This window comes from Podarcis vaucheri (assembly GCF_965113315.1).
Source record: "Podarcis vaucheri genome assembly, chromosome: 10".
Classification (NCBI taxonomy): Eukaryota; Metazoa; Chordata; class Lepidosauria; order Squamata; family Lacertidae; genus Podarcis; species Podarcis vaucheri.
Window position 1 is genome coordinate 44,627,685 of NC_138748.1, and position 24,404 is coordinate 44,652,088.

The 24,404-nt window shown below is 44.8% G+C and overlaps 2 protein-coding genes and 1 long non-coding RNA gene across 3 annotated transcripts; 2 read left to right on the forward strand and 1 right to left on the reverse strand.

Annotated features, from left to right (window-relative positions):
* The first annotated feature begins 7,319 nt into the window (after positions 1-7,319).
* RPS19BP1 (ribosomal protein S19 binding protein 1) lies at positions 7,320-10,908 on the forward strand. The gene is made up of 4 exons (XM_082241327.1): positions 7,320-7,445; positions 7,535-7,675; positions 9,374-9,471; positions 10,386-10,908. The coding sequence occupies exons 1-4, from the start codon at positions 7,394-7,396 to the stop codon at positions 10,524-10,526; spliced, it is 432 nt and encodes a 143-aa protein (XP_082097453.1). The 5' UTR covers positions 7,320-7,393; the 3' UTR covers positions 10,527-10,908.
* A 2,242-nt stretch (positions 10,909-13,150) lies between these two features.
* On the reverse strand, positions 13,151-16,197 carry ATF4 (activating transcription factor 4). Its single transcript, XM_082241314.1, has 3 exons — positions 16,011-16,197; positions 14,334-14,648; positions 13,151-14,091 (listed from the first exon to the last, which is right to left on the reverse strand). The coding sequence occupies exons 2-3, from the start codon at positions 14,548-14,550 to the stop codon at positions 13,241-13,243; spliced, it is 1,068 nt and encodes a 355-aa protein (XP_082097440.1). The 5' UTR covers positions 14,551-14,648; positions 16,011-16,197; the 3' UTR covers positions 13,151-13,240.
* A 185-nt stretch (positions 16,198-16,382) lies between these two features.
* On the forward strand, positions 16,383-18,774 carry LOC309542498. Its single transcript, XR_014224259.1, has 2 exons — positions 16,383-16,898; positions 18,102-18,774. It is a non-coding gene; the product is annotated as an uncharacterized lncRNA (long non-coding RNA).
* The last annotated feature ends 5,630 nt before the right edge of the window (positions 18,775-24,404 follow it).

Consider the following 24,404-nt stretch of genomic DNA (forward strand, 5'->3'; position numbering starts at 1 on the left):
CAAGCAATTAGATTCCACAGTGAAAGGCTGGCCACCCTGTCTGCGGGCTGTCACTGCCACCGTCACACTAGTGGAAGAAGCAGGCAAGTTCATGTTTGGCCAGGAGATGCATGTGAATGTGCCCCATTCGGTTCTCACCCTTATGGAATATAAGGGGTACACAGGCTGAAACAGGCTTTGCCCAACCCATTGAGAAGTCTGCAGGTGCAGTGGAAGCTTGTGAAGCAGACGTGCCTGATGTTCTAGAGAGACCAAAGGGTCCTAGCCATTTTAAGGGCCAGCATTGATTCTTGGCTGTTGGCAATACTCCAAGGGAGGAAGCCCTGGGTAGCGTGGCAGCCACTGAAGACAGCATGTCAGGCCACAGTGGCAGCCAGACCAGAGGGGGCTGGAAGCCCAGAAGGGGCTGTGGGACGCCCAGAAAGCCCAGAGGGGGCTAGAGGATGCCCAGAAAAAGTACCAAGCCCAGAGGGGGCTGAGGCTGTTTTGGGAAGCTGTTTCTACGCTTCAATAAATCTGTGTGATGGACTGTGGGCTGGAAAGAGGCTGAGAGAAGGGAAGAGGAAGGCAGTTACAAGTTGTTCCTCAGGCAGCAGAGCACCCAGAAGTGGGGGTGCAAGCCAGGCAAGCCGTTCCAAGAGTTCTAAGAAAGCCAAAGTCTCCAAGAGTTGTTTGTGCTCTGAGGCGAAGTCCAACAGCAAAAGGCATTGCCCTGCAATTGGCAACTGGATGCAAGGCTAACGTCCAGAAGTTGAGATGTTACTGGAAACAGTATGGGGTCCCGAAGAGATTGCCGTGATGCACTGCAAAGGCCATCGGAGAGGCCGGGACATGGGGCACTAGGGGCAACCGGAAGGCAGACAACGCAGCTCGTGAAGCAGCTTTGAAACCTCCACCAGCACTCAACGCAGCCCTCATCCCACAACTCACTCCAGACGATGTGGAACCACGCTACACACCGGAGGAACAACAGTGGGCACGCCAGGAAGGAGCAACACTCCAGGAGGGATGGTTCCATCTACCAGAAAACCGTGTTTTTGTGCCCCAACATCTGGCTACCGTGATTGTGAAGAATTACCACGAGTCTACTCACGTAGGAAGCCCAGCTGCTAAAGCACACCTTGGGAGAATACTCTACATCCCCAACCTATCCCAACTAATTGCTGCTATCTCCCAAAAGTGTGTCCTGTGCGCCAAGAACACCCCAGACAAGGCCACCTTCCCCCACCGGGCGTACAACACGTGGGCTTTACCCCTATGGAAAGCCTGATTGTGGACTTCACTGAACTACCTCCAGTTAGGGGCATCAAATACCTGCTTGTGTTTGTCTGCACCCTGACGGGTTGGACAGTGGCCTCCCCAGAAGTATTGGCAGTGACAATGGCCCTGCCTTCATTGATGAAGTTGTGCAAGAAGTGTGCAAGGCGCTGCAGATAAACTGAAGGCTACACGCAGCCTACAGACCCCAGAGTTTGGGAAAACCTGAACTTATGAATCGCACCTTGAAGACCCACTTGGCCAAGCTGACCCAGGAGACGGGACTACACTGGATAGATGTCCTGCCCATTACCTTGTTTCGGATTCGGAGCGCTCCAACCAAGAGACTGAGACTATCACCCTTTGAACTTTTGTATGGCAGACCACCCGCTTTCGTCCGAGACATCCCCGCCAGTTTGGGGCGGGTGGGAGATCACATCACTCAGGAACAAGTGCAATTCCTGTCCCCGTGTGTGTTTGCTTCCCTTTCCAGGTACTACCTCGAGCCTACACCGTGCAGTCTCGCTGAGCCGGTACACCAGTTCCAGCCGGGTGACAGCGTGGAAGCGCAACCCCCTCATCCCCAAGTGGCGAGACCCGTATACCGTCCTCCTCTCCATCCCAACTGCGGTGAGAATAGCTGACGTGATTCCCTGGGTGCATCACACGCGTCTGATCATCACCTTGTGTCTGACGCTACCGGAAACGCGTTAGGCCACGGGCAACTAGATCCTGCGACTGATCATCACAAGGACTTTCACAAGGACTTTCCCCTTTTCTCTATTATGTTCTGTATTGATTTGCTCTATGTCCTATTGTCCTGACCCCACCGAGCCATACCGACCCTATTGGCCTGCGGACCTCTGCTATGACTGGTTCGTCTTGCCAGTGGTAAGAAATGGCGTGCTCATTGGCTATTGGGAACAGGGGTTTGATGAGGTTGCCGTATTGAAACATCCCACTACCCCACTGTGGCTTCTCTTCCACACCACTGTCCAGCGCACATGGGTACTGCTCCTACGGGAAGTTGCAGAGACAGTCGAAATCTATCGAGTTCTGGACCGCTCTTGCTGTTGTGGGGGGGTAACCAACTGTCACTTGGGGGGGTAGAGCACTGTACCAACCCCATCTGGTAGACCAGGTCCTAATCTTAATCCAGGTGTTGCATGGGACGGAGCCTATCTTAATGCAAATATTGCAGGGGAGGGAGCCTGAACCAGGTGCGCATTGAAATTGCTGAACAAGTGCCAGTAAATCCTGCAGCCCCACCTGTGGTTGTCGTGGTGGCTCGAGCCTCCCATAATCCCAGAAGAATACCTGGCCTGGTAACTCCACACATAATACCCTTGAATGTGGTAGGGTATTCTTGTGGCTGCATAAGGGTTGCCACCCCAGGCTTCAGCCTCCATAGGCCCTGGTCAGAGACCACGTAGGTGACCTCCACCCAGTAGGACCAGCCTTTGAACTTTACAGAGTCTATTGCCATCCCTATAGCTCCCGAGGCCTAGCAGTGTATCAGTGTCAGGCGGCCACTTTTCCCTGTGTAGAGTGGGAACGTTTTGTGTGTAGACGCTGTTCACGCCTCAGTAGGGCCAGGAGTTAGAGGCCCACATGACCTAGCCTTCGTGGGCCCCCATCCCTTTGGCCTGTGGTATTACCCTTTTGTGGTATTTCTGTGTTGGTGGTACAGTTCTTTGTTCTGGGGCACCGAACATCCCTCGAATCAGGATGTGGATCATACCCTGCCTCCTGATGGTTCTCGCCTCTCAGATGGCCACCGGGTGGAGGGAGAACACCTTCCTGAACATGACCACGGCTGTGGCCAAGAGCCTGAACAGGTCTGAGTGTTGGGTATTTGAAGACTTGACAGGGTCATAGAGGGAGGCCCGTGTATCCACAGAAGTGTACATTTCCTGGCTCTCTATGATATTGTACCTATAGGTCCATCAAGCGAAAATGGAGAACCGTGCCGGTCAGCATTTTCGTGATGGAAAGGGGGGAATGCAGGGGTGAAGGTCAGGATGACCAATGGAGAGCCAGGCTAAGAACCTCTGACACCGTTTTAGAGAGCAAACTAGAAGCTAAAAGCCTGAAGTCATTTTCTGAGAGCAAAGCCTCTCTCCTGTTTGCAAAGAGCAAGTGTGGTTAAGGGTAGCTTGCCCCGACAGGAAGTTTGCCAGTTGAGGTTAAGCCATTTCTAAGAAACGACCCCTGACAAGCAGGATGTAGCTAACCGCCAGGGTCCAGATATAACTCTTAGGTGTGAAGTTGCTAAACCACAAATACTTCCTGGAACTAATAAGGAGGTTAATTAGTTTATAAGCCAGTAGCGCCACCTAGTGGAATAGGCAACTTGGAACCGAAAGGACACACCAATTTATTAATTGGTTGAGCTTTAATGAATATGCATCAATGACCATAGGAAATTGTCAATCATTGGCTAAAGGGATGCCAAGGGGCTGAACTGTGCTTTGCAAAAAGGGTATATGAGTTAGCTACCCCCAAGGAGGGGTGGGCATTCTTCATTTTCCTGAATGCACCCTATTTGCTTTTTGTCTGACAAAAATCCAAATAAAAAAAAACTTTTTCTTTAAGAAACTTTGCTGCCTGATTTTTTCATTCCTGGTCTGTATTTCTGAAGTCCCTTTCAATACAAATTCACATTCAGTAAAGGGAAGGCAGTGAGAGGAAGAGTTGGGAGACAATTAACCAACTGTAGACTGCTACAGCATGTGTTCCCTCCTCCCAGGCTTACCTGTGTGGGCTGCTCTGTGCAGGCATCCCCAGCTGATGGAGTGGGGTTTGGTATTTGTGTCTGGAATCCCAAGGCCTGTTAGGGTACTAAGCAAACAAACATTGGTAATGTTATCAAGCTACCTGAGGAGAAACAGGAATGAGCCTCTCCCTGTACCCCAGTCCCCCCCATCCCGCCTTTCTGCTGCATCCCAGAACCACCACCACCCAGCTGACCTCAGCAAGCAGGGGAGCGTTCCACAAGGCTTTGACAATCGTCTTCTCCGCCCCAGGGGTAGGGAAGATGAGTGGCAATGCCATGCGCCAGAATGCTCTTGCACTTCCACCACCTGAGGCTGCCGCTTCCCTGTCTCATGGATGGGCTGGCTCTGTTCTCAGGTTCTCTGTACCATAAGACTAAGTTGTTCTGTACAATGTGCTTCCTTTTTATGTAAAACATTCTTCCTCCCTGTAAGCTTGCATACACTGTACCTTTAAAACACATTCAAACCACTTTATTTACCCTCAAAGAATTCTGAGCACCATCGTTTACACCTCACAGTTTGTTCCCCCTTGTGCATGCAGTGCTCTCCTCCAACTACTGCAGTTCCACAGGCTTCCCTCCCTAAATCCAGAGATTCTCTGTACAGTACTTTCAAAATCCAGTTAGGAGAATTACATTGATTGCATAGGGAATCTACAGGTGTAGGGAGGAGAAAGCGTGTGACAATGTGACAATGGTAGGTGGAAGACAATGCTGTATGGATGAGGGGGAATTAAAGGAGTGGCAGGGGCTCATAATCCATACTAAGATGAGTTATGGATGGGGCCCAAATCTTCAGTAGAAGATTGGGCCCTAAAACCCATTTGATTAATCACAGATCTCTGAAAAACCATACAGCAGAAGCTGACAGACACCACTTTTGCAGGACCTACTTTGCTTTTTTTTTTTTTACTGAAATACTACAGCCAAGGCCTGGGGTAAAATAATGACTTGAGTTGGCAGGAATGGTGGTGGAATACTTTTAGAATTAAAGCACAGAGAGCGCCTTCCCATGTTCAAGCTAGGAATTTGTTTTAATCAGAAATGAGCTCACAGTTCTGTCACACCTACATGCCATTCCTGGTTTTCCCTCAAGTCTCTTTAGCTCAGCAGCATATTTTAGAAAGGGATAGGAGAGAGCCATTTGTTGTTGCAACAGCTGGGAGTTGTTGATCCACTGAAAATTACCCTGAGATCTAGAACAGATCCCAATCCACCTTCTTCTGCACACGCCTGCCCCAGAGCATTGTTTCTTATAGGGTTTTGAGTTGAGATGAAACTTTGGAACAGCAGCATGGATGCAAATTTGTCCTCTCAACAGCATGGAGGGATCCTGCCTTCTCAGAATAGCCATTTGGAAATCCTAAACTCCACATGGTGTTTCTATTAGGATCTCTTTGTTATTTCATATAATTTTTCATTTCACAAAATTTATATACCACTTGATTGTAAAAACAACAACAACAACCTCAAAGCATTTGTCAAAAATAATTTCTGAAAATAAGTAGATTTGAGATCAGTTATTCATGCAGAACTCTACTGATTTAAGGGCCATCCATAAAGCATATCACACTTGTTAAAGCCTTTTTATAATGAAATATGACAGGCACCCACTATCTGTGCTTTCCAGAATACATGCTTGTTTTGACAAGCTTTCTGAGATGGAAAAGGTCTCTGCTATGGTTGTCTACTTTGACGTTTTTAAATTTATCTGTTGTTATTTTATATTGCTTTTAGTTGTGTTTGTTGTATTTTGTACATCACCCTGAGGCATAAGTGGAGTGCAATAAAGAAATGAAATAAATGCTGTCCCACCCAGTTATAACACTTTGTCCCATTTTAACCAATAGTAAATCCCTCCTTTTTAAGCTTTATGCAATCTCCTCCTACCCAATACAGAACATACTTTATGGATAATCCCTTAGCCCGGTGCTTCTCAAATTGTAGATCCATTATGTTTTTGAATGGGACTCACAATGGTGGACTCTTTTTTTCTCATTACCAGGGGTACTTTTTGTACTTCTTTTCATTGGGCCAACAAGCTCACTCACTCACTCCATGTCACGCTTAAGTTCTAGGCAACACAATGACAATGTACAATAAACAATCTTTTATAGAATTCCTTCAAACCATAACAAGTCCAAAATGAAAACTTTAGTCTCAAGATTTCATTTTGGACTTGTTATGGTTTGAAGAAATTCTATAAAAGATTGTTTATTGCATATGTACATAGTCATCGTGTTGCCTAGACATTGCTGACGTTCTCTTTGCAACACAGGGGTTTGTTTGGTTACTTACGCTTAAGTTCTAGGCAAACATATAATGCCTACATATAACTATGTTAACATTATGAAGTAAATCTAAATTTCTTCAGTGTTGACTAGGAATGTGAAATTCTTTCATTTTCTATCGTAGAGCAGGAAAATAGGCTCCAGTAGGTGGGGTTAGGTTTAGACAGGTTAGCACTGCCTTAGCCCATCCCTCAGATATCTAGGAAACTTGAGTAGGCTCGCCATACATCAGGAAAATTATTGAAATGTCAGGGGATATGCAGATATACGGGAACATGATGGGGAAAAACAGTGAAAACAGCTCAAAAAGCTTTAAATCAATTTGGGTTTGTTCCCAAAAAGCTCAACAATATTGGTGGTTTCCTTTTAAAAGCTCAACAATTTTGGGGTCTTCCCAAAAATGCTCAACAACTTTGCGGGTGTGAGGAATTTTTGTTTTTAATATGGCAACCCTGAAACTGAGTAGACAAAACATTTTTATTTTAGAAGCTCCGATTTTTGGTTTTACATATTGTAAATCTCACGACGACGTTTACTTTTTTTGTAAAGTTTTTTGTTTGTTTGTTTTTTTTTTTACTGTTGTTACCTGTCTGGAGCGCTCTAAAATTAGACGGGGCAGAAGTTGCTATATAAATAAAAATAAGAAGGATAAACAGCCAACTTCAGCCCCTGGAGGCTCACAAGATGTCGCCCTAGAAATGGGGAATACTTCAGCCACTCAGGGTTCAATACTTTACTGACATATCTGGGAGTAAGCCCACTGAACTCAATAGGACTTAGTTCCGAGCAGACACGTAAAGGACTGCACGGCCACCCTCAGCGTTCCCGCCTAAAAATTAAAGTGGCCATTCCTTCCCTCACCCGCTTTCTAAGTACAGTACAGTACTGTATTTCATTGCCCTGCGCAACCGGCAGCAAAAACCTAAACAGGTGCGGCAAAGAACTACCGGAAGTGTGGCAGAAACCAGCACGGCACACCAGGAAGTGTGGCGGGAAGAAACACGGAAGTAGTAGTACCATAGAGGGGAGACAGAAAGAAGGGCATTTCACGTGGGAGAAGCGAGGCAACATGTCAGCCTCCTTGCTGAGAAAGGGTCTGGAGTTGCTGGAGACGACGGGAGGTAGTGTAAGGCAGCGGGGGACTAAGGGAAAGGGACGAAATCCGTTCGTTCTTTACTCTAATAGGCTTCCTCTCTCTTCCTCGGGACAGCGTCCGCTCCCCGGCCCAAGAAGGCAGCCGCCACCAGCCCACCCAACAAGCAGTCGCTGGCGAGGGCGAAGAAAAAGAAGTTCTCTCGGCCCCAAAAGGAGAAGGCGACAGTCAAGGGCAAAGTCATCAAGTCCGCGTTAGGTGAGCGCCGAGGAGCCATTATCTTCGAATCCACCCATAAGTTTTTTACCAATCAAAGCAAAACCCTTCAGGCAAGCTTCCTCTGAATCCCGGGAGGATGCAGTTAATCACCGAAACCTTATATTTATTGCGATGACGAACCCCAGAGATGCTAAAGTTTTAAAGAGAACCGCTTTGACTCCCGCCTTCTTCAGCTGTTCTTATGTATATCAGACGCTGCAGCCGAGGTGGCAGTTTCAGAACACGAGGGAGTATTTGGAAGTGTGGCTGTTGTCGAGTGATGCCTGTTATTACCCGCCAGGGTGAGGCTTTTTAGTTTAGAGAGAAGGGGAATAATGGGAGGTATGCATCCAGGTGCATCAAACTATGCTTGGTGTGGGGAAGGTGGATAGAAAAAATGTTTTTCTCCCTCATAATACTAGAACTTGGGTGCAATCCAACCAAGTTGAATGTTGGAAAATTCAGGAGAAACGAAAGAATGTATAAACGACAAAATTCATTCCTACAAAAGTAGTGATGTCTACCAATTTGAGTGGTGCTAAAAGAAGAATAGACAAATTCATGGAGCATAAGGCTATCAGTAGCTACTAGCCATGATGGTTATGTTTCCCTCCTCTGTGGGAGGCGGTGTGCTTCTGAATACCAGTTGCTAGGAATCACAGGTGGGGAGAGTGCTATTCTGCTCATTTCCTGTTTACTAACTTCATGTAAGCATCTGGTTAGCAACTGTGAGAACAGGATGCTGGACTGATGGGCCATTGGCATGTTCTCTGTGTTTCTTCAATGAGGCCCTGTATCAAATATATAGATATATCTCCAAGTATATATATCCAGGCATTTTGAGTTTTTTCTAGAGCAAATGACATTTCTGTTGCAATTATGGATCAACCAGAGAGGCTTTAATTATCTGAATATTACCTCACCTACAGTACCCTCTGTTCACACCAAAAGAACTAAGCAATATGGAAACCAAAATGTTTTGCTTAAATATATCTGTTTTGTAAATCACTGGTAATGAGTGCAGGGTCTATGTCAGTTCATATGGGGAAAGGCAGTCTTTGAGGTCCTCTGAGGGTTTGCAGATAAGGAATTCTAAAAGGAAGCTGAAAAGACAAACTGACTTTTGCCCCAGCTGGAGCTGCTTAAAAAACTCTGTGCATGTGGGAAGTTGTGAATGATATGCAGGAACATTCTGCAAGACTGTAATAATACATGCCCAGGCATCTGTCCTTGTTTTGTATCCGTTAGTTACATTAGTTGCTTAATGATCGGAATTGTGTATTTGTATAGACATGAATCTCTCTACTACCATCACTTCTCCACTTCCTTGGGCTTCTCAATGTGCTATATTATAATTAAGATCTGGAAGGGTTTGTGATTGGTCTATTATCTACCTGAAGTGACTGTAGTATTCACTTTAGTAAATAAATTTGCTCTCCACATTGGGAATTAACACATGCCCCATGCATGGTCCTAGTTGATCCAATGAAAGACCACCTTACCAGTTTTATCTGTAGTTTTAGATCTATAACCTGTGCTATACTGTATGATGGGCAATTAAATAATAATAATAAATCTGGGCCGCAGTGGCAATGTCCATGCCATACATGAAAGAAAGTATCAGTCAGAGCAGCATGTTATATCTCGCCGTATCTGTTGAACAATCTTACTAAAAAAATATTTTCTTAACTTTCCCAGAGGAGTATACGAAACGTCAAGCTGTTGACCATTTTCAGGAAAATGTGAAGTACATGACGAGTAGCCATTTCATGACAGACAGCACCATCACTCAGAAGGTGAGCCTTCTACTCTGTTCATTAGATCCCATAGCTTACCTGGAGGAAGGGGTGAGGAATGTGCTGTCGTTGCAAATTTGTTTTTCCTGCCTTGTGCCTTGTCACACCCCCTAACAATAATGTTTCTTTAATAGAAATTGAGTTGATAAAGTTTGCCTGAAATATGGGTTCTATGTGCCATATGTTGTGTAAGAAAAACTAACAAATTTCTATACCTGTAAACTATCAGTTGAAATGATGTCTCAAAAGGAAGAGCTTTAGCTCAGTTGCAGAGCAGAGCATCTGTTTTGCATGCAAAAAGTCCCAGATTCAGTTTCCAGATGGGACTGGGGATATTCGTGGCCAGAAACTACCAGTCATGTGGACAGTATTGAGCTACATGGACCAATGTGTAAGCCAGCTTTCTGTGTTCCTAAGGTCAGGGCGTCTTGAGAAAGAACTTGCATTTTTCCACTTACCTTCTAATTCCTATTGCTTCTTGCTCTGCCATTCTTACCAAATAGTAAATATTTATCTTAATACATTAAAAATATATCTTTAAACAGTCTGGGGAATTCCTAAAATGATTTCTACTAGACTGTAAATCAGACTTTTTGACTCAAGTATTTTTTTTTAATTCTCACCTTGCATGGGTCCTTTTCTTCCCAAAAGGAAGAGGCAGTTGCTTTTGAAATTGGACCATGATTGAATTTTAGTATTGGTATGCAGCAATGCAGAGTGTAGCCTTGTTGGACTGAATTTCCTTAAATTATTTTAAACAGAGCCTAGACTTGGCTCTATTTGAACAGTGTGTCAGCAGTCTGTGCTCAGATGATTGTTTGAGCTGGAAGATAAATGGAGATTTGAGAACTGTAAGTAGTTGTGCAATAATAGAAAGCTGTAACTTCTCGTTTCCCTTTGTTTTGTGTCTGAAGGTTTTGGCCCAAAATAGAGGCAGGAAAGCCAGAGACCGCCGTCAAGAGGAGGAGAAAAAGAAGCCCGAAGGCACCGTTTTCACCGAGGAAGACTTCCAGAAATTTGAGAGAGAATATTTTGGGGGAACTGGAACAGTCTGACGAAAACGGCACTGTCTCCTGGTTATAGAGAAAACATCAAAGATACTTCCTTTTCATAAGCAATTGGGAGCAGAACTTTACAATAGGGACCTGAAGCACCTCTCATGCAAGATGTCTGCTCTTTCTTACCAAGAACACATTCTCCTAGGAATTACCTACTTTGGGACTTAGGGTTCTACCTCTCTAATACTTTTTGCAGCAGTATGAGAAAATGCTGGCTTCAACCAATCATCCCCCACCCCCAAATAGTTAAGAGGCCTGAGAGACAAATTGAATGCCAATGTTGGGGCAAGGGGAATTCCACCAAAGTGTGGGAATTAAATGCACTTCCTTTTGCAGGAATGCCGCTAGGAAAACTCCATAAATGTGTATTTTATTGTTACACTTGCATTCATTTTCGTCCTTCTTCCAAAGAAATTACAGCAGCTTATATACAGTTGTGCTTTGTACCCCAAGTGATCATCTCTCTAAAGCATCTTAGGTTTCTGTATTCAGTGTGAGGCTGTAGTAACACTGCTTCCGTTAGTAAGTGAAAAGGGTCTCTAGTTGACAGTTTCTGAAAATGATTCTTGAGGCTTACAAGGTAGGTATTTATGGTATAGCATAACTTGTGCTCTTAAAGTAGCTTGGGGGCACTTCTGGATCCTTTGCTGTCGCTTGAAGCCCAAGTGGTCTCAGTGGAGTGAAGCGCCTTCCATCAGATTCGACAGTTGTCCCAGCCACGTCTCTATCTGGATAGAGATAGCCTAACTCCTGCCATCTGTGTTCTGGTAACCTCTAGGATGGTAGTAGTAGTTTTCTTATACACAGCTCATCAGACTGGGTTGCCCCACTCTGGGCGATTACTGCAGTGTGTTATACATAGGACTGCCTTTGTAGACAGTTAAGAAACTCCAGCTGGTGCAGAATTCAGTGGCCAGGTTGCTAACCAGGACAAGAGGGTTTGAGCATATTACACCAATCCTGAATTGCCTGTCGGTGAGTTTCCAGCCCCTATTCACCGTGGGGTTTTTTACCTATTAAGCTTTGAACTGCTGAGGACTGCCTGTCACCATATGAACCGCCCCAGACCCTATGATCGTCATCTGAGGACCACCTTTGTGTGCCTCAAGAGGTCTGGGTGGCAACACAAGAGTGGGCCATTTCTGCAGTGGCTCCATTTGTGGAATGCTCTCCTCGGGGACATTTGGCTAGCACCTTTATTACACACCTTTGGACACCTGGCAGAAATGATCCTCTTTAACCAGGCCTGACTGATTTAACATCCTATATACCCTTTTAAATGTGTCTATGGGAGTGGGGTTATTGGTTTGTTTTGCTTTTGTATGTAATTTATTTTCTTTTTGTATTTTTGTTGTGAGACACTGTGATCGTCGGGGGGAAGGACAGTATACAAATTTAATAAATACAATTGTCATTTAAAGCAAGTGCTCACTATATTTGGACCAAGTTGGGCTGGGAACCGATAGTGTTGGAGGGTAGCTGATGGTGTAAATGTTCAGCAGCTTGTGAACTATTTAAATTATTTCTTAATTTTGCAGTTACTGCAAAACCCTCCTATGTTACTGTCTCCCCAAATTGAGTTGGGAAAGCCACTGCTCTCCAGCTGTTGTTTGAAATTTCCATAATCCCAGAGCATTTGCCATGCTCCCTATGGCTGATGGTGTAAGGACCACACTCTCCATGAGCCAATTGTTCAGTTATTGTGCAAATTCATTTTGAGCTGCCATCTGCACCTACCAGCCTTGGGCAGCTGCCAAGCCCCCATTCTGACCCACTAAAATTTTTTTTACATCTGTATTAAACTTTTCGCAGTGCATCACTCCAAATGCAGCAAAATTGAAATGGCAAGACTTTGCCAGTGCAATTTCTAAGACTGCTGAACTCATGCCAGGTAAGCCAAAGACCTAGTCAAAGATTTCTTACTAGTGGAAATACCCCTCTGCCCCAATTACGTGAAAATTTTAAAATATTTTCTCCACTTCATCTTAATCAATTTGGGTTTAAATTACTTTGCAAAATCTGCTGGATGGTGCAGCAACTTTACCAGAATATGGCAACAGCACTCTGCCAGTAAATCTGTGGTTGTCAAAAGCTATGGGTGCATAGCTTTTGCTGATTGCTGAATTGTTAGGCTGTTGAAAGCTTCTTCAGAGTATTAAGGGGAAAAGCACCTCCACCAATATAGGAGGCAGATGAAGCTGTCTTGCTGAGAAGTCTGACAAATTACCATAACCAACTTTTAAAAAAACCCTCATAGAACTAGCTCTTGCTCCCTTCATGCACTTTTGTCAACTGTATCTAACCAAGTGCATAGCAGAGTAAAACTGCAATTAAGGTTGCTTTTGAGAATAAAGGCCTTTGGATCATTAAACTTAGAACTATTTATTGGTTGTACCAATAATATGTATATGAAAATATCCACACACATAACTAGCTTGGAGATGAATACTGCCAAAAGTGCCATATCCCATTTTTTAAGCCTTATCAAATGGAGTTGCCCGGTTCCCCCCTCACCAGAATAATCCAGACCTCTCTATTTTTATTCCTTTTGAATTTTATTAAAATCTGCAGACCAAGCCCGCTGTAAGTAAAACCTCCATTTGCAAGACACAAGACAAATATGTACTAGAAAATAATTTATTAAGCAACAATACACAGCTCATTGTACTAAGCTCTTATATACATGCATGTAACATATACCCTTGACTACCCTATTCTGGGGCTTTAACTTTTTTACCCTTGGCCTTCCGGACCTCTTCAATCAGATCTTTCAAATACTGAATTTCTTTGCTCAGGGAATCTGCCTTTTCCCTCAGTGTTTCATTTTTCTGCTCTAGTTCTCTACATTCCCCTGATAAAGCCTCCTGCTCTAACCTTTTCTTCTGTCGATAGCGTGTAGCTGCAGTCTTGTTTTGTTCCATCTTCTTCAGTTTCTTATCTACTCTCTTTTCTCCTTTCATCTTCACTGACACTACCTTATCTGCAGGATGATCATAAGGTTTGGACCTCACAGGGCTATCATGCAGGACTGTGACTGATTGGCAATCACTGAGGGAATGAACAGAAGTGGTGGGGCTTTGCTGGGGAGACCCCAGGTAAGATTCTGGACTCATGCATATTCCACTATCATTGTCTGAGTGAGCTTCATCCTCTTTTTCACACTTTGGAATCACCACTACTAAGATATGGGCTTCAGTTTTCTTGTCTCCTTCAAGAACATCTACTTCACTGCCTAATTCTAAACTGAAAGAATGGTCTGTAGTGGAAATCACGGACTCTGGAGTGAGGGGAAATGGAAACAAGGGGGCCAGTGGGGCCACCTGCTCTGCCCCAGAGGGAGACTTAGGAGAATGAATAATTAATTCTGTTATCAGTGGAGTTTCTTTGTTGGGAATTTCTTGGACAGGAGGGTCAAATAGATCACACGTGTCCTCCAACGTGGCCATGAGCTCATCTGGGGAGACGGTGGCTTCCAGATCATCGATACCCAACAGTGCATCGAAGTCAAATTCCTTCAAATCCATCTTCTCCACCATCCAATCCATGCCAGAGAAGGCATCCTCTGTTAAAGAAATGATAATTTTTTATAAAACAAAAAAACATGAACTTTAGAAATGAGGGTTTTTAAAAAGTGTTTTTTCTCTCTCCTTTCCTGTGCTCATTTAATATATTTAATGATGTTGCTAGCACTCATATCAGCTCAGTGCTTTAAACTTATTAAGAATGTCACACATTTACTACATGGAACTATAATTCAGCAAGGCCACCCAACATTTTCTGAATACGTTTTAGTCTGTGTCTTACCCTGGCTGTTGTCTGTGGCATTGTTCGAACTATCCACAGCCAGCCATTCGGAAGAGCCCACTTTAGCCTTGTCGCTGGAGAACCCATGCGAACTGAGGTTCTTGGCCACCTCCAGGTAGTCATCTAGGAGGCCCAGGCCCTCCTCAGCCACCAAACACGGCTGGCTGAAGGGGGACAGAAAATCCCCCAACAACATCTCTGTGTTTGAGAAGCTCATTTTGGTCAGATTTTAGTACTTTGTCGTCAAAAAGCGTGGACAAATAGATGGTGTCTTTGTCGAATACAGCAAAGCTGCTGTCTGATGGCTTGAAAAACCTGAAAGACACAAGCAATTTTTGTTGTCATTATAAAGATGTCCACTGATGTTGAATTCAGGTTATTCCTTGAGAGGGAAAAGACGAAAAAAAGTACATTACTGCAACAACAGCACCCCATGATTCCAGTTTAGGACACTGTATCTGGATCCTATCCAAGAGAGTTCCAATGAATACCAACAAGGCACTATTGTACAATAGCGCCAACTAGGATTTGTGGAAAATGTTCTCACTTCTGCAAGACAGCCTGCTTGGGTTTCCTCCCAACCATATATGGTCACAGCCACGGTTTCAGCTCCACCCACCACTTTTCCTGGTCTGATTCATGCATTCACAAGCGTCAAAGGCAACAGCTGCAGCCATTTCATGATCTGCCTGCTGTGCATGTCCCCACCCTATAAATAGGGAGCCATTTTGTCCTGCCACGTTCCACGAAGGTTCGATTACTCCTGGTATCCTGGCATTTTTCTAATCAAGACTGAGCAGCAGCAATATAAGGGGGTGCCAAATAGTTTGAATTCACATTCCGTGATCAAAAAAGGGTAACACTTTCCACAAATAGATATACACAAAACTTATTTCAAGGTGACAGGGAGCCATCTGAAATCCCCACCCTTTCTTGGAAAGCTCCATATGGCACCAATCCAAAACAGTCAGATCTGAACCTAGGGAAAGCCACCGTTTTTCTCCTTTTAAGTGTCTTGGGCCCAGCAAAATTAAACAAAAATTAGAGCTGCTCCTTTTGCCTGTCACTGTATGTTGAGAAAAGGTTTACCAGTTGCCTGGCAAGTAGGTACTAATAAACCACAGCTGTTTGGCTCATGAAAGCCGCAGCAAATTTACCTTAAATGCCATCTTTGGTCTATATAGGACGGGAAGACACAGCACAGATCTGTCAATAGTTCAGATCTCATGAGCATTTGCTTAGCTATGAAGGGAAATCACTTTAATTACCCTGGGAAGCCCAGAGGCTCATTAACTCATCCTCCACTTTGGACAAATATACCTCTCCCATCCTTTTTCTCTCCAAGGGAAGCCTCGCCCCACCCTCTGATCTCCTTTCCACTTCCAAGGTATGTCTTTATTTTGGGAGGACGAACCATTTTACAGAATGTCACATTATCCCCACTTCATGCCCCGGCCACGAAAGCAGATGTCAAAGCGCGACCCTTTCCAGTGGGGGAAGCGGAGCATAAAACGCTGCTAATTACACCCCGGGGCTTTTAATCCCGTGAGATGAGTCTATGAGCTCCCCCGTCGCCGCCACCGCCCACTACTGGCTTATGTTTAAAGATGGTTCTCGTCGCCCCCTCCTTCGGAAGAATGAGGCGATCCTCCCGTTTTGTCCCTCCTCGATACTCACGCCATGGTTGCAGATGCCTGGAGATGCCGAGGCCGCGGCCGATGCTGCTGCGCCTCTGCAATGGCCGATGCCGCCGCTTGCACTGCCGCACCTACCATGCCATGGCGGCGGCTGCGGTAGCAGAAATCACCCCCTCGCTTCGACGCCGCGTTTGAGCTGCGCCCCTGACAGCGACATGCAACAGCAGACACTACTCTTAATTCTACAGGCAGACAATGAGGCTGCGCCGCCCGCGCTTTCCGTATTTATATGCAACAAGATCCGGCAGGACGCGCCCCTCGAAGAGCAATCACTGCAACAGGATCCTTCCACCAACCGTTTCCAGAGTTAAAATAACTTCGTTCAAAGAACTGGATTTTCTCAGAGGGCACTCTGCAGGACTCTAGGGGCCAAACGTACAGTTTGCGGGGCTTAGCGACTGGATCTGCCTGACCCTCCTCAAAAGTCAGCGGAAGGTTTTCAGGTACTACACTGTGCTATTTTACTCTAATGCCGCTCTCCAGGCTTTCAATTAAGGTCAGACCGCGTGACGCAGAAACGGCTGGCTGGCTTCCTATTGGCTTCCTTGGAGCAGTGGGAAGGCGACTGGCTGGAGCAGATGGTGTCCCGAACTCGAGATAGCACGTGAACATAGAAACACCCGATTGGCTGACAGCGCCTGTCCACGTGTACTGTAAACCGTCATTGGCTTAGAGCGGGAAGGGCGTCAATGGGTTCCGAAAGGCAGTCGAGGGGTGGGAGGGAGGCAGAATTCTTTTCTGTGTCGCACGCGCGCATTAAAAATTCAACCGCCTCAGGTTGGAGAACGGCGCAAACGTCCTTTCGTTGTCCCCGTCCTGCGTGTTTCTTAATGCGCTGCTGCTGCTTGCCTCTCCCTTCTTTTGGAATGTGAATATAGGAAAGGAACCTTGTTCCATCTTCTTTGCCATCCTTTTCCTTCCCCCTTTTTCCAGAGCGGCTGCCATGTTTGGTCGGTGTGACAAGAGACTAAACATGGCTGCTCCCCTGGAACTGGAGCTCCGTCCGCAGGAGCCCTATAGGGCGCAGTAACCGCCTCTTCCTCTCCCTCCCTTGGCTGTGCTGGGGTGCAGATGGCGCCTGGCGAGCCTAATCGCTCCCCACCCTAATTTACTATGAAAGAGATAAGAATTGAGTGCAACGCAGCTGCTTTTCCCTCAAGATGGCCAAGCTGCCCACAGAGTGGACATAAAGCCTTCTGGGGAGCGTGGGGGAGAGATGAGCCTTCAGGCAGCAGCAACCGCCCCTGCTGAGTCCTGGCTCTTGCCTGCCTGCCTGTTTCTCAGGGCCGCATAGCGAGGAGTATATGGTGCGCTGGACTGGATCCGCGCCTCTGAGCTCTCGAGAGGGTGCCTTGGTCGCTGCTCGCACGTTTTTCTAGGCAGCACCGTAGGCCCAGTCCTCTTCTCTGCACCCAGGGACCATAAGCGATAGAGGGGAAGGTGTGAGGAGCTGCTCTTTGCCCTTTCCATGCACATTTATGCCCTCCCCTAAACGGGAGAGCGTAGAAGAAATAGTGCCGCTGGGGTGTATGTGTTCTGGGGCGCTTTCTAAGTTGGGGAACACCCCCCATCCTTTCTAGCATCTGGTGCAGATGGCACAAATTGTTTGGCCACCTTTTCCTTCCCTCTCCATTCGGCTTCTTTTCCTGCAGAATAACTGCCTCAGTGCTCAGCATAGGGTATGGTTTTTAAAAATAACATAACATGTAGCTTGGCCCCCTTCGTGTTGGGTAATCCACTTCCTTTCTTCTGCCAGTATCTCTGGGTGATTCACAAATTTTTCTTCCTCCTTCCCTCATGACAGGAATCAACATGAAAGTTCACGTTGTGTGGTCTGGTAGCCCTGAATCAATAAAAGCACAATTGTTTGTAACGACAAATGAAAAGCGAGGGAAAGGGAAGTCTTTGGGATTTTCTTTTTTGCGAAATGAAAAAACTACACTTATCTGTGTACTAAGGCATTCACAATAGAAGGATTCATCATGATTTGCCGCATAAAGTGCACAGTTCTGTGACCTCTGCTGCATTTTCTTATTGATCTCATTTGTATTCTGTCTTTTCTCTCTCGAAGAGACTGAAGGCAACATACGTGGAGTCATCCCATTTTATCTGCACAACGTCCCTGTGAGGCAGGCTAGCTTCAAGGTCATATAGCGAGTGTCATAATTCTGCGGATTAAGTTTTGGTCCAACAAATCTTTATCTCGATTCCATTGTGGCATCCATTTTTTTCTCAAAAATAAAGCAATGCTGCAGCTACCAAGCAAGCAATGGACTCAGCTGCGCAGCAATAATGGTTAGCTAAAGAAAGACATTGTCACAAAATACTTGCAGTAGTTGCTGATTTCTGCTAAATATGATGCTGTATTTACTGTCATTTTCAACAAGAGACTAACAAAGTATGTATGAATGGAAAACTCTTTACTTGAACTGGCTGTTGTTACTATTGCAATTCCATCCATATTAATTTACAGATAGCTGGTACAATACTTATGTTGGGTGCAGTGCTTTGAAGGCCAGGTAATTTTGGTGATTTTGTTGTACTGTTAATACTATACACAACTTGTCTCAAAGCAATGTAGCGCCTAAAAGCTTTAGTGTTTCAAAATTAACAAGTTCACAAATGAAGAGTGTTCACAATTGGACTTTTTAGCCTGTCCAGTGCTACTTAAACCTGTGTGTTGGTTGGGAATATGAAGCTCATGAGGTTACGTTGCTAGTTAAAAATAAACCAGTTCTAACACATACACCTTATTGTCTTCTTCTTTAAGATAAGCCTTGTTCAGCTTCTGTTTCCTCTTTTCAAAATAAAATCTTCAACAGGATATAGTAAAAGGAACTTCATTTCCCAAGACTGATGAGGGGAAAAATAATCACTAGGTGGACACGTCAGCACCAGTGTTTTCCATTGACAGAGTAGCAGTTCTCCTGTTTGCTTAAAAGGTCATACAAGATTTTATTGACTGATACAGGTCAATCTGTTACTGTATATAAAAAAAGCAACAACCATGCCCCTCAGGGTCACAAGTGATTAAGTTAAAAAAAAAATTGATTTAGCACTGCATTGCACCAAATATGTGCATTTGGCAAATACATTAAATTACCTCGTTTTTCTTTTTTTTACAAATTTAGTTCGGTTAGTTGAAGACAGATTACATGAAGGTTATTTTTTACATAAGTGCAAAAATAGATTTCACTAGGCCAAAACACTCATTTTTACAACCAGCCCCCAGTCACATTGATTTTTGGTGGTGCAAGTATATCTGTGTTTGTTCAGCCCCATGGCCTTATCTAGGTTTGTGTGTGTGCAGCTGTTCTGTGAAAGGGGTGGGGAATGCGAACTTAGCTGAAGAATCCACTGGTGCACATTAGCAATACTTGGCTTATTTACTTCTGCTGGTTTTGAAAATGACAGCAACAGAACCTATTAGGCTTTAACAACCATTGAAGTAAATATGTATAGATCTTCAGATAGGAAAATATTTTAACATTCAGGGTGCTAAAACCACAAAATCCTACTTTAGTTTTGTCATTTGCTCTCTGCCAAAGAAGAATCCCCAAAAGCACTTCAGTACTGCGGAAATCTAGGAAACTCTGCTTTCAGTTCATAAAGAGGGATGCAGCTGCTGCATGTCTGATTGGCTGGGCAAATGGGTGGACATCATCACAGGGTGCTGACTGGCTGCGGTAAACAATCTCATATCATTCCCCTCCCTACTTTAGTGAATGCCTTTTTAAGTGAAAATGAAAAGGTCATTCTAATCAGTTAAATCAATGGAAATTAAATGTAAACCTTAACCTCTACCCCCCCCCCCCGAGATAATAAATCTCAATGAAAGAGCTCATTGTGGAGCTGAACAAAAGACACAAGTTACCGTAAATAAAAAGAACTGGCTTGCTGTAGCAATACAAAGGAAATAAATCCTTAGCATTTGTGGTGATGAAAGATTCCAGAAAGAAATTCCCAGTCCTTGGGGCAAAAATAAATTAATTCAAAACTTCTTGTTTTGCTACTTTAGAATTGTCTTCTATTTAGGCATGAAATGTAATTACTTTTAGAATTCTGCAGAGAAACTAATGTACCTAACCTGGGTGGGTAACAACATTTTTTCAGCCTTACTGCAACTTTGTAGGATTATTATAATTAGTCTTACTGACAAAGACTTGTCCCTGGCCTTGCTTCATAACCTAAGCATTTTCCCAGGATGGGATGTGCCCTTGAACTCTGATGGTGCCTCTTGCCTGCCTGGATGGAGGCTAGAGAAGGATGTGTGAGTGTGTGTGTAGAAGCTAGCCTACTGTAAAAAGGCAAAACTCACTTTCATTGCTCCATGTCCTTTGGACTCTGGCCCCACCCACCACTGATATATGGCCTCCGGATAGTTGCCCAAAACATAATGTGGCCCTTGGCCTGGAAAAGGTTCCCCAGCACTGGTGTATTTGTTCCCTCCATCTGTAGTTTATAACAATCTGGAGTTGGAATTTAAGAGATGTTTGCAGACATACTTGAATTAGCCTTACAAGGGTGGAAGACCAAGGCCACATTCACAACATGCATTTAAAGCACTATGATGCCACTGTGATTTTTACTATGATTGTAGTTAAGGGTGCTACAGTTTACTGGAAATTGTAGTTAAGGGTGCTGAGAATTGTTAGCAGTCTCCTTTTCCCCTCACAGAGCTCTAGTTCCAGAGTGGTTTAACAACCAATCCCTATTCACAGGGAACTCTAGGAATTGTACCTTTGTGAGGGGGCGTCAGATATTAGAAACCGAGGAAGCTGCCTTGTATCAAGTCAGACCATTGCTCCATGTAGCTCAGTATTGGCTGCACTGACTCAGACAATGATCCAGGGATCTTCTGCATGCACAGCAGATGTTCCCCTACTGTCAGGAACCAGACTGAAGGGTATTGCTCTGAGGAAGAATGGTGAGAGCCCCCCCCCCTCTGCTCAAGGGCCTGATCCTGAAGTTCCTCTGGAGCAGGAGGATAGTATCGACCTAGAGCAATGGTTCGTGGAAGGACACAGTTTGAGAACTGAAAGTTGGGCTGAGCTGGGAGAAGAGCAACCAAGGGGAGAGGATCAGGAAGAGAGGGAGCTGATTGGATCTCCCTCACTAGAAAGTGTGCAGCCCATGAGCCCTAGAGCCAAGCGTCTGAATAGGGTAGCCTCTCAGAAGGCTCAGTGGTGGAGGGATCATGTGGTGGGGAGAAGGAAGTGGGAGGAACTCAGTTGGGAGCACCTACACAGTGAGAATGGATGCTGAATGTTTGTGTTGTGTTCAATAAACCTCTGTTGCTGCAAAAGACTGCTTTTGCTTTGTGCTGTTAGCTACAAAGAGGGGAAGGTAAGCTTTGCCTGGCAGCATGACACCTACTGTAGACATTACTGCTTGTCATAGTTCATACCAAATGGCAGCTGCCTGGGTTTGAACCTGTAACATTATGTAAAGCAGATGCTCAGTCACTGAACTATGGCCCTTTTCTCCACTTGGGTGGGGGCAGTAGGACAGAGTTGTGTAAGACTCTGATGACCATCTACTCCATTGCTACAGTCCACATTTGGCCATTGGGCAGGAATGGAGTATTGCTACATTCAAGAAAATGCAAGAAGTGCTCAGAATTGTTCCCCTTAATCTACAGAGGGGGAAATCCTATGGAAAGCCCAGTTATAGCCGGTTAACACAAATAACATGTTCCTGTTTTGCATCTCGTTCTTTAGAAGCTGATATGCTTCATGAAGCATAACCAGTAATACAGCAAAAGGTCAAAACTGCAAATGAGTATTGGAATGTAAAGGGCAGACAGGGTTACAATTTTGTTACTTAAAACACAATAAAGGATCAGGTAAGGATGCAGTTGTTGTCGTACTGGGTTGCAATGGGATCCTTTGGCTAGTTTACTCCACCTACAGACACATGGTTGAGTACATTTCTACACTAGTTCAGAGCAACCATATTGTCACGCGATTCTTGGAATTACACAACGTCCCTCTTTCATGTTTCATTTTTCTTCACTGAATCACGATGAAAATATTATAATTACAACCGTAAGCAGAGTCTTGTGCTGCAGTGAGCTCACCGGACCCAAAGGCACCAATACTTTGCTATTACTCCACTGCTAGACGGTTAATACAGCAGCCCACATACAGCACAGAAAAATGTTTATTATTTAATTTAATGCCCTTATTTATTTTAATCCACCTTTCTCCAAATGCAGGACCCAAGGCGTAATTAATTATAACAAATACAACTAAAAACACACAAGAAATATAAATATCAAAGGGGGAAAAATTAAAAAGTAACCATGTTTTTTAAAATCACTGTTTTTCATTATTTTAGGGTGGTGGAAGGAAGCAGCTTGTCCCAGTTGCCACTCAACAAATTTAGTTGTTACCCAAATTATGGCAAAAGGAACCATCAATCCAGATGGTGATACTTGGGGAAAGGGAGTGGGGTTAAAAGCTGAACACACAGATGTTTGATAGTGATACAGTAACTTAAGGGATGTCAAAAAATGAAAGATAAATCATGCATTCAAAACATATATTCCATACCTGGTGGTCAGTCTTTCCCTCACTAGGCCAGGTAACTTGATTAGATTATAGACCAGGTGTAAGGAATCATTTTCTTCCTGTTGAGGGTTTCTTTCCAAAGGGGTAGATGTAAAAAGGTAAAGGTAAAGGACCCCTGACAAGTCCAGCCGCAGACGAGCTTGTGGCGCTCACCTCACTTTACTGGCTGAGGGAGCCGGCGTTTGTCCACAGACAGTTTTTCAGGGACATGTGGCCAGCATGACTAAGCTGCTTCTGGAAACCAGAGCAGTGCACGGAAACAGCATTTCCCTTCCCGCCAGAGCGATACCTATTTATCTACTTGCACTTTTTGGTGTGCTTTCGAACTGCTAGGTTGGCAGGAGCTGGGACCGAGCAATGGGAGCTCACTCTGTTGCGGGGATTCGAACCGCCAACCTTCTGATCGGCAAGCCCTAGGCTCAGAGTATGGGCTTATTTGAAGAGGAGCCTTTCAGACCGTAATTGAATAATGCAGCTTATTGTGAAGTTTTCAGAGCCTACATTCTGTATATGCCTGCTGTTTGGGTCCCTAACATACCATGCAACATTGGGGATGTGATTACGAAGGCTAGAGTCCTAAGATGCCTTGGCTCTTCTGCTTTTCCCCAATCAAATAATCTCAGGAACAATAGTTGTAGCAGGTTCCCAACTTGTGTTGCCTTATGGCAGGGGTCTGCAACCTTTAAGACAAAAAGAGCCACTTGGACCCGTTTCCGAAGGGGAAAAAAACCTGGGAGCCGCAAAACTCGTCATTATAAACATAACTTTTTTGTCACTTTTTAAAAATTATTTTTTTGTTTGGCCCCTCAGAATTACTCCTCCTCATAGAAATGAACGTTAAATTAGCAAGTTGCCTTTTTTCGTGTGTGTGTTCTTCACTCCCCTTCAAAACAGTGACCAGCGTACATGCCCCCTTTCAATGCAGTGACCAGCGTACATGCCCCTTACAATGTAGCGGGCGGGCGGGAAGGTGATGTCGGGACGGTGAGTGACTAACGCACGCACCGCCCCCATACGATGTCACAGCCAGTACAGCGCCCGCCACAGTGGGAGTGTCGGGGCGCACAATGCTCCCCTCGCTAGTATCCACCCCGGAGCCGCAGCAAGGGTGTAAAAGAGCCACATGCGGCTCCGGAGCCGCAGGTTGCAGACCCCTGCCTTATGGGGAAGCAAGGCATTATATAGGAATGGTGACTGCCTGGTAAGGCAAGCAACATTCCTCTCTCTGCTTTCCACAGTGACAAAAAAGACTGCTAAATTGCTTACAAGCCTCCAGCAGACTGTTTCTCCATGTGCTCACATTCGCCCCAACCATAAGAGCTGCAAACTTGCTTAAGGCTGCAATTCAATGCACACTTACCTGCAAGTTCAATTGAACTAAATGAGTCTTGCTTCCAAAAAGTATAGGATAAAGTTTAAAACAAAACCTGAGGTTTTCAGGGAGTTTAACTCCATGACGTACAATGCAGTCAGTGGCAGAGTAACAGAACACACCTCACAAATGTTTATCATAAATTCAGGTCACAATGTATAGCAGCAGTGTACAGCTCAAATTAAAGAGAGCCATTTTCATTTCCCCCCAACGAAAGAGTTCCATATCACTGTCTTAAGTTGGGAAAGATGGGGAAAATCTTTCATGCCAACTGCGTTCTCTTTTTTAAACATTTCCCAATAACCCAATTTCTCAATAGTAATGCCAACTTAGAAGGGACACAGCATTCTAATGGATGAATTCCATAGCCAAAGAACTCCAAATTACAGTACATGTCAAGAAATCACCGATTCTATATTCAGAATTAGTA